The following is a 10,291-nucleotide window of genomic DNA, read 5'->3' as shown; positions in this document are numbered from 1 at the left end:
CTTGGTTCTCCACATCTCCACTTAAAGCAGGACGAACGTCACATGTTTGTAAAGCATAACTGATGAGTCCAGGCTTTTTTAGTTCAGTTGTACCACAGAAGTTGAAACAGTCTGAAAAGAAAAAATCATACATTTATTTAACTAAGGAAAAATCTTAAATGGTTTGTATAATTTAAATGGATATTACTGAACTATGCCCCGTGTTTTTGTTCGCACATTAAATACAATTACTTCATAATTAAAATATGTAATAAAGAAGACATTCACATAATTAGACCTTGCCTAAAATCAAAGGACACAGTCATTTTAGATACTATACAAAGTACTCCTACAACATCACTTTCTTTACCAATTAGAGCTACACTCTAATTGGTAATTGTGCAAGAACAAAACAGTGTGAAAATGATCGATTTAACAAAATGTTATATATATTTTTATACCACACACACACTCGCTCCCTCTCCTCTCCACTACCATGACTATGCGACTGGCAGAGCATGGATCATTTCTGAATATTTATAAACATATAGGGTTCGGCTCTTGCTTTTGTTTTTTTTAGTGCTTTAAATGAAAGTGTGTCTGTTTGACTTGTATTTAGATGTGTCCAAAATGTCATCTCTCTCTCTCTGACCTAATTGTATTGATACTCTTGATTTATATGTATTTTAATTTTCTCTGAGTGTGTGTGTGTGTGCGTGCGTGTGTTTGTGTGTGTGTGTGTGTGTGTGTGTGTGTGTGTGAGAGAGAGAGAGAAAGAGAGAGAGTGAGTGAGAGAGAGATTTATGTATTCATGTATGAAATATAGCCTATTAATACTCTATAAATGATTTCTCTTGTTGTGTTTATATTTATAGTGTTTGCAAAACACCTATCATACATCACATATATCATATATCAGAATATTCTATTACTGTTAATCCCACTGTGAATATTAAAATACGCTGAACCGTGTCCTGTCCTTACACTGAGTGGAGCGGGCGACCGGGCCAAGATGGCGGCTCCACCGCTCGTCAGCGCCAATAGGCCCAACGTTCGATGAGGCGTCTACTCTTTATGTCTATGGTTGCGACATCATCAGAGATCAAACACGAGCACGAGACTGTGATCACAGAGTCAAAGAGCGCGAGAGCGGAAATAACGAGACCTTTTTTTATCAGTTATTAAAATTAAAAAGTTTTTATCATGAGATCAAGGAGAAAGTATCAAATTATATCATAATTATTCATTAAAATTCATAATGATGAAATAAAAAGTAATAATTCTGATTTAAAAATCACATAAAGTCATAATTATTTTTCTCTGAGGACTTCCTGTCAGCTGGCGTCTGTCGCCCCCTGGTGACGTCACTCTGTAACTACGGCAACAGAACTGAAGTGTTTTATTTTGAAAAAGTCAGAATTCACACACACACACACACACACAGACATACACATACACAGAAACAAACAAACGCATACACACGCAGAAACACACACACACACACACAGAAACAAACACACACACACACGCACACACACAGACACACACACACACACACACACACACACACACAGACACACACAGAAACACACACACACACACAGACACACACAGAAACACACACACACGCACACACACACAGACACACACACACACACACACACAGAAACAAACGCACACACACACAAACACACACACACACAGAAACAAACACACACACACACACACATGCACAGACACACACACACAGACACACACAGAAACACACACACACGCACACACACACAGACACACACACACACACACACACACACACAGAAACAAACGCACACACACACAAACACACACACACACAGAAACAAACACACACACACACACACATGCACAGACACACACACACAGACACACACGCAGACACACACACACATGCACAGACACACACACAGACACACACACACACGCACACACACACATGCACAGACACACACACACACACACACACACAGAAACAAACACACACACACACACACAGTTTCTCATGTGTTTTTATTGAAGACCAAAGGAAATTAAATAAAAGCCCTGAAGCTCCTTCACAATAAAAGCATTGATTGCTGGTCAGTCTATGTGTCAGGTGGTTGCCGTGGTTGCGGGGCAGGTTTCCGTGGCGACAGAACAAAGATGGACGCTCTTCCTGTCGCCGTGACGTCGTTCTGCAGCAGAACACTCGTGTTTCCTGTCGCTGAAGCTTTTAAGCATCGAGCGACTCCGATGCTTTTATTCTGACACTCTGGAGCTTTGAGCCCCACTTCCCCTCAGGAGAACAGGAAGAACTCACTCAGACTGGAACCGACTTCAGACTGGAACCCACTCAGACTGGAACCGACTTCAGACTGGAACCGACTTCAGACTGGAACCGACTTCAGACTGGAACCGACTTCCGACTGGAACCGACTTCAGACTGGAACCGACTTCCGACTGGAACCGACTTCAGACTGGAACCGACTTCCGACTGGAACCGACTTCCGACTGGAACCAACTTCAGACTGGAACCAACTTCAGACTGGAACCAACTTCACTTCAGACTGGAACCAACTTCAGACTGGAACCCACTCAGACTGGAACCGACTTCAGACTGGAACCGACTTCCGACTGGAACCAACTTCAGACTGGAACCAACTTCAGACTGGAACCAACTTCACTTCAGACTGGAACCAACTTCAGACTGGAACCAACTTCAGACTGGAACCAACTTCAGACTGGAACCAACTTCACTTCAGACTGGAACCAACTTCAGACTGGAACCCACTCAGACTGGAACCGACTTCAGACTGGAACCAACTTCAGACTGGAACCGACTTCCGACTGGAACCGACTTCAGACTGGAACCGACTTCAGACTGGAACCGACTTCCGACTGGAACCAACATCAGACTGGAACCGACTTCAGACTGGAACCCACTCAGACTGGAACCAACTTCAGACTGGAACCAACTTCAGACTGGAACCAACTTCAGACTGGAACCGACTTCACTTCAGACTGGAACCAACTTCAGACTAGAACCGACTTCAGACTGGAACCAACTTCAGACTGGAACCCACTTCACTTCAGACTGGAACCGACTTCAGACTGGAACCAACTTCAGACTGGAACCGACTTCACTTCAGACTGGAACCAACTTCAGACTAGACCGACTTCCAACTGGAACCGACTTCAGACTGGAACCGACTTCAGACTGGAACCGACTTCCGACTGGAACCGACTTCAGACTGGAACCGACTTCAGACTGGAACCGACTTCCGACTGGAACCGACTTCAGACTGGAACCGACTTCAGACTGGAACCGACTTCACTTCAGACTGGAACCGACTTCAGACTGGAACCAACTTCACTTCAGACTGGAACCGACTTCAGACTGGAACCAACTTCAGACTGGAACCGACTTCACTTCAGACTGGAACCAACTTCAGACTGGAACCAACTTCAGACTGGAACCGACTTCACTTCAGACTGGAACCGACTTCAGACTGGAACCAACTTCAGACTGGAACCGACTTCACTTCAGACTGGAACCAACTCCAGACTGGAACCGACTTCACTTCAGACTGGAACCGACTTCAGACTAGAACCAACTTCAGACTGGAACCCACTCAGACTGGAACCAACTTCAGACTGGAACCCACTCAGACTGGAACCGACTTCCGACTGGAACCAACTTCAGACTGGAACCGACTTCAGACTGGAACCAACTTCAGACTGGAACCCACTCAGACTGGAACCGACTTCAGACTGGAACCCACTCAGACTGGAACCGACTTCAGACTGGAACCGACTTCAGACTGGAACCAACTTCAGACTGGAACCGACTTCACTTCAGACTGGAACCAACTCCAGACTGGAACCAACTTCAGACTGGAACCAACTTCAGACTGGAACCCACTCAGACTGGAACCAACTTTACTTCAGACTGGAACCAACTTCACTTCAGACTGGAACAAACTTCAGACTAGAACCGACTTCAGACTGGAACCAACTTCAGACTGGAACCCACTTCACTTCAGACTGGAACCGACTTCACTTCAGACTGGAACCGACTTCAGACTGGAACCGACTTCAGACTGGAACCAACTTCACTTCAGACTGGAACCGACTTCACTTCAGACTGGAACCAACTTCACTTCAGACTGGAACCAACTTCAGACTGGAACCGACATCACTTCAGACTGGAACCGACTTCAGACTGGAACCAACTTCAGACTGGAACCGACTTCACTTCAGACTGGAACCAACTTCACTTCAGACTGGAACCAACTTCACTTCCCCTCAGGAGAACAGGAAGAACCTAAACTTTACGGTCTCCTAGTCTGAAGTTGGTTCCAGTCTGAAGTGAAGTCGGTTCCAGTCTGAAGTCGGTTCCAGTCTGAAGTGAAGTCGGTTCCAGTCTGAAGTTGGTTCCAGTCTGAAGTGAAGTCGGTTCCAGTCTGAAGTTGGTTCCAGTCTGAAGTGAAGTCGGTTCCAGTCTGAAGTGAAGTTGGTTCCAGTCTGAAGTGAAGTCGGTTCCAGTCTGAAGTGAAGTCGGTTCCAGTCTGAAGTGAAGTCGGTTCCAGTCTGAAGTCGGTTCCAGTCTGAAGTTGGTTCCAGTCTGAAGTGAAGTCGGTTCCAGTCCGAAGTGAAGTCGGTTCCAGTCTGAAGTTGGTTCCAGTCTGAAGTGAAGTCGGTTCCAGTCTGAAGTGAAGTCAGTTCCAGTCTGAAGTTGGTTCCAGTCTGAAGTGAAGTCGGTTCCAGTCTGAAGTGAAGTCGGTTCCAGTCTGAAGTGAAGTCGGTTCCAGTCTGAAGTGAAGTCGGTTCCAGTCTGAAGTTGGTTCCAGTCTGAAGTGAAGTCGGTTCCAGTCTGAAGTGAAGTCGGTTCCAGTCTGAAGTGAAGTTGGTTCCAGTCTGAAGTGAAGACTGAAGACAAACAGCATCTCATTCAAGGATAGAAAAATAAAAGCCTTTCAGCCCCTTCACAACAAAAGCCTTTCAGCCCCTTCAGAATAAAAGCCTTTCAGCCCCTTCACAATAAAAGCCTTTCAGCCCCTTCACAATAAAAGCTCTGACACAAACAGGAGTAAAAACACGCTGAAGCTTTTTTGTCGTTCTTTTATTTTATTAATTGAATCTTTTTCGTCCTGCGGCGGTTTTTTTTTCTGCGACGGCGTTTTTGTTTCTAGTACATGAAGCGTTTTTTTTAATGACGGTGAAAAGTGCAAACATCAGCAAACACAAAGGAACGTCACCGTGGCGACAGCTCGTGGTTATGACATCATCGTTGACCTGCTGCTGCGTTCAGGGTCAGGCGTGAACGCAGCGTCAGGCGTGAACGCATTGTCACGCCTGACGCTGCGTTCACGCCTGACGCTGCGTTCACGCCTGACGCTGCGTTCACGCCTGACGCTGCGTTCACGCCTGACGCTGCGTTCACGCCTGACGCTGCGTTCAGGGACAAAACCACTCAGTGAAATACAACCGTGCTGCGTTCAGGTCACGTGGGAATTTTCAGTTTTTTGCATTTTCCATCTGAAAAAAATAAAAATAATTCACGCGGAGTTTGTGAAAATAATACCTGGAGATAGTTTAAGGTTAATATTTATAAATACGTGGTAAATAATATTAAAATTAATTTAATTAAATTAGATTTTTCCTCCATAAATTGTTTTAATTCCCACTTTTTTATTCTTTATCTTATTTATTCCGTTGTTTATTTATCTGAATTTAAATAAATTTAAATCCAAATTATTTTATTACTGTTTTTAGAGCTCAAAAAATAAATACAATAATAATAATTTACCCAATAATTATTAATTAATATAATAATAATAAAGTGTTTTTAAACGACACAATTTGTATTTAATTTAATTTAAATGAATGAATTAAAATTTAATTTAAAGAATTGTCTTTTGTTGAGTTGTTTTATTTAATTTTTTTAATATTTGTAGCTAAAAATAAAAATACAATAATAATAAAAATAATCATAAAAAAGAAGATGTCACTTATTTTTAATCTTATTGATTTTTTCGGACACAATAAAAAATAAAAACGACTGAATTTTATTTATTTTATTTTTTTTAAACGACTTCTCTGTGACTCTAATTTCCCAATGTGACCTGAAGGCAGCACGAGGCGTTTAAGGACCTCTACCGCAGCACAAAGAACCCGTGTTACAACATTCCTGTCGAGTGTTTTGGTTTTTACAAACATTGAACGTCTCTTTGGACGGTTGAGTCTTTACAGTTCTCATGGTGCGACCCCAAAAAACACAAAGTGGAAGACTTTCTGCGAGGCCGGGCGGCGGCTCGTGATTGGCTCGTGGCGTTCCCTCCTCCGTCCGTCCGTCCGTCAAAAACCAACAAAATCAAAATAAAACGACCTCGACCTTTGGCCCCGCCCCCTCGCGTCCTAGCTTCAAAATGGCGGCAGTTAACAGCGGCGTGATGCTTTTTTTTGTCCACGTGAGAAAGAAAAGTTTTGAGGGCTTTTATTTTGAAGGTTTTTTTTAGCGCTCGGACCGTTGGGCAGTTAGGCGACGCGCCGAGGAACGCTTGGTTTCCAGGGAGACGAGGAACGTTTGGTTCCCATGGAGACGAGGAACGTTTGGTTCCCATGGAGACGGCCACGACGCAGAGACGAGGAGTGAGACGATTTTTTTAGGGCAGTGTTAGAATATCCTCTTATCAGCCGGCACCTGAACACAACACCAGACCAGGACAAGGGCCCAGAGCCGGACCTAGTGCCGGACCTGGAGCCAGACCAGGAGCAGGACCGGGAGCTGGACCCAGAGCAAGACCAGGACCAGGACCAGGAGCTGGACCAGGGATGAGACGGTTCTCAGGGCAGTGTTCAAATATCCTCTCATCAGCCGGCACCTGAACACAACACCAGACCAGGAGCAGGAGAAAGACCTGGTGTAGGACCAGGAGCTCGATCTGGAGCAAGACCAGGAGCCGGACCTGGAGCCGGTTTAAACTCTAGTCCGACCAGGAGCCGGACCTGGAGAAGGACCAGGACCAGGACCTGTAGCCGGACAAGGAGCTGGACCTGGAGCCGGACCTGGAGCCTGAGCAGGACCAGGACCAGCAGAGGACGTGATGCCAGACTCGCACTTGGATCCAAACTGTAACATTCGCTCTTTGAGTCTCTGATGGCGTTCAGCTGCGCTGGTCATCGGTCACTGAGGAGAACCGCAGCTGTGGACGCGTGCGTGCGGTGACGCGCGTCACACATGAACAAAAGTGCATCACTCTGATGAAGTCCCGCTGCGGCGCCACACGCTGGTGCACCTGCGCGGAACATTTTAGGACTTCATTACCCACAAACCACTGCTTTGAAAGCCTGAGCTTTAACGCTCAGTCTCTAAAACTAAACATCTACGCTGACGATCTCGTTCTTTACGTTGTAAGTGTCCGAACTCTCAGGGGGGCGGGGCTAATCGTGACATCAGCGTCCTCTGTGGCCACGCCTCCTGCTGAAAGCTTAGAGGCGGAGACCGTCCCGATTCCCAGGTTTCCTCAAACGCATCACGAGTGGAAAGTCCAGAGACGTGTAGCAGCTACGGGCGCCGTGATGAATACGGTTATTATGGAAACGAGTTAAACGTTTGTTTTTCATATAATCAATAATCAGAAACAGCCGATGTGTCACATGTGACACGTGCTTCAGTCCAATCAGTGACGAGTAAACGTTCAATTTCAGCCTCAACAAAAAGAACCAACGCCGAAGCTGCTGAGACACCGACGCACGCCGTTCACACACGGGTCCGAGCGCAGCGTGAGCGTGAGCGTCTGCATCAGGACGACGGGTCGAGTCTGAAAACAACAACAACAACAAACAGCTGGTTCAGAGAGGACGCCGTGTGCACGGTTTGAGCCCCGAGGCTTCGGTCGAGTTCAGACCGGAGCAGAGTTACGCAACAGCTGCGAGCGTATCCCAGACGTCCGCGTGGGCGTCACCGCGCCGTTTCTTCTGCTCAGACCCTGAACGCAGCACTTTGCTTCACATCCTTTATGATTCTCAAACCATCAGATTTCAGACTGCTGATGAACTTATGATGCGTTCAGGTGCAGCCGAGAAACTCATGATGCGTTCAGGTGCAGCTGATAAACTCGTGATGAGTTCAGGTGCAGCCGATAAACTCATGATGCGTTCAGGTGCAGCTGATAAACTCATGATGAGTTCAGGTGCAGATGATAAACTCGTGATGCGTTCAGGTGCAGCCGATAAACTCATGAGTTCAGGTGCAGCTGGTAAACTCATGATGCGTTCAGGTGCAGCCGATAAACTCATGATGCGTTCAGGTGCAGCCGATAAACTCGTGATGCGTTCAGGTGCAGCCGATAAACTCATGATGAGTTCAGGTGCAGCTGATAAACTCATGATGCGTTCAGGTGCAGCCGATAAACTCATGATGCGTTCAGGTGCAGCCGATAAACTCATGATGCGTTCAGGTGCAGCTGATAAACTCATGATGCGTTCAGGTGCAGATCATGAACTCATGATGAGTTCAGGTGCAGATGTTAAACTCATGATGCGTTCAGGTGCAGCTGATTGACTCATGATGAGTTCAGGTGCAGATGTTAAACTCATGATGCGTTCAGGTGCAGCTGATAAACTCATGATGCGTTCAGGTGCAGCTGATAAACTCATGATGCGTTCAGGTGCAGCTGATAAACTCGTGATGCGTTCAGGTGCAGCTGATGAACTCATAATGCGTTCAGGTGCAGCTGATGAACTCATGATGCGTTCAGGTGCAGCTGATGAGTTCAGGTGCAGCTGATAAACTCATGATGCGTTCAGGTGCAGCTGATAAACTCATGATGCGTTCAGGTGCAGCTGATAAACTCGTGATGCGTTCAGGTGCAGCTGATGCGTTCAGGTGCAGCTGATAAACTCACGATGCGTTCAGGTGCAAATGATAAACTCGTGATGCGTTCAGGTGCAGCTGATAAATTCGTGATTATTATTATTATTATAGAAATGTACCAGTTTTATTCTTGACGCACCTCTGGAAGCTTCTGACATGATTTTAGGAAAAGCAGGAATGTGAAGTTTCTGCTCCGGTCGGAACCAGACCACCTGACGGACCTCCTCCGGGGCCCAGAGTCCGGACCGAACAGAACCGGACAGGACGGGACAGGAAGTGTTCAGGGACCGTCCCCTCTCATGCTTTTTATCGGCAGTGTCTGCAACAAACGAACCAAACGAGACGTGGCACGAACCAAAAAACTCTGCTCTGATTGGACGGAACATCACGGAGAAGAAGAAGAAGAAGAAGAAGCAGAAGAAGAACCAGAAGAAGAAGCAGAAGAAGAAGCAGAAGAAGAAGAAGAAGAAGAAGAAGAAGCAGAAGAAGAAGCGCGGCGTGTTGAAAGTGCGACAGTGTGGAGGTGAAGGTTCATGGCTTTAAAGCTTCAGAGTTCTCGCTCGACTCGGAACATTTGGATGAGGACGATCACGGCGTGGAGCAGGTGCGCCGGCCTCCGGGCGCCACGTCAGCGCAGCCTTTTGCATAAAATGTTCATCATCATCATCAGGGTCCTTGTTTCCTCCCCCCTCCCCCGGAAGATTTAAAATATTTCAACATGAGCCCGAAGATTTTATCCCCGTTTGTTTTTTTTAGCTTCTTTTTTTCTTTGTTTTCGTCGCCGTCATCGTGGCGGTCGATGTCGTGGCGGTCGATGTCGTCGATGTCGTCGTCGTCGTCGTTGCTTGTTGCTGAACAGAGGGAGTGTTAAAACGGGAGTTCCCCTCCTCCCCCTCCCCCTCCTCGTCGTCGTCCTGCGGGGGGCGCTGCAGGCTATGATCCGTCCTGCTCTGTGAGGTCCTCCTGCTCCTCGTCCTGCTGCTCCAGGACTCTCCCCTCCTCGCCGTTCATCGTCGGGCTCCGCGAGGACTTCAGCAGCTTCTCCTCGAGCTCGTGCAGCGACGGCTCCTTATACATGCAGACTGCAGGGGGGGGGGGGGGGGGGGGGCGGAGAGGGGGGGAGAAGGGGGGGGTGGAGAGAAGGACACTTTATTAACCCGGTGATCTTTTTACAGCACAAAATCAAGAACTGATGATTAACTCATGATGCGTTCAGGTGCAGATGATAAACTCATGATGAGTTCAGGTGCAGATGATAAACTCATGATGAGTTCAGGTGCAGATGATAAACTCATGATGCGTTCAGGTGCAGCTGATAACTCATGATGCGTTCAGGTGCAGCTGATAAACTCATGATGAGTTCAGGTGCAGCTGATAAACTCATGATGAGTTCAGGTGCAGCTGATAAACTCACGATGC

At 46.8% G+C, this 10,291-nt stretch overlaps 1 protein-coding gene across 3 annotated transcripts in view; it reads right to left on the bottom strand.

The window, feature by feature from the left end:
* Positions 1–5,128: 5,128 nt before the first annotated feature.
* Positions 5,129–10,291, bottom strand: part of LOC310947248 (fibroblast growth factor 12-like) — a gene marked incomplete at its 5' end in the record, with an annotated part of 54,532 nt that continues 49,369 nt past the window's right edge. For all 3 annotated transcript variants that reach the window (XM_083914016.1, XM_083914015.1, XM_083914014.1), the window contains one exon: positions 5,129–9,954. In XM_083914016.1, coding sequence (XP_083770142.1) covers positions 9,806–9,954 — 149 coding nt within the window. In that variant the 3' untranslated portion in view covers positions 5,129–9,805. The remainder of the gene's footprint in view (positions 9,955–10,291) is intronic.

This window comes from Echiichthys vipera (genome assembly GCF_963691815.1).
Source record: "Echiichthys vipera genome assembly, chromosome: 5".
Classification (NCBI taxonomy): Eukaryota; Metazoa; Chordata; class Actinopteri; order Perciformes; family Trachinidae; genus Echiichthys; species Echiichthys vipera.
The sequence above is the reverse complement of the archived record's forward strand: the minus strand, read 5'-3'. Positions and strand labels throughout refer to the sequence as shown.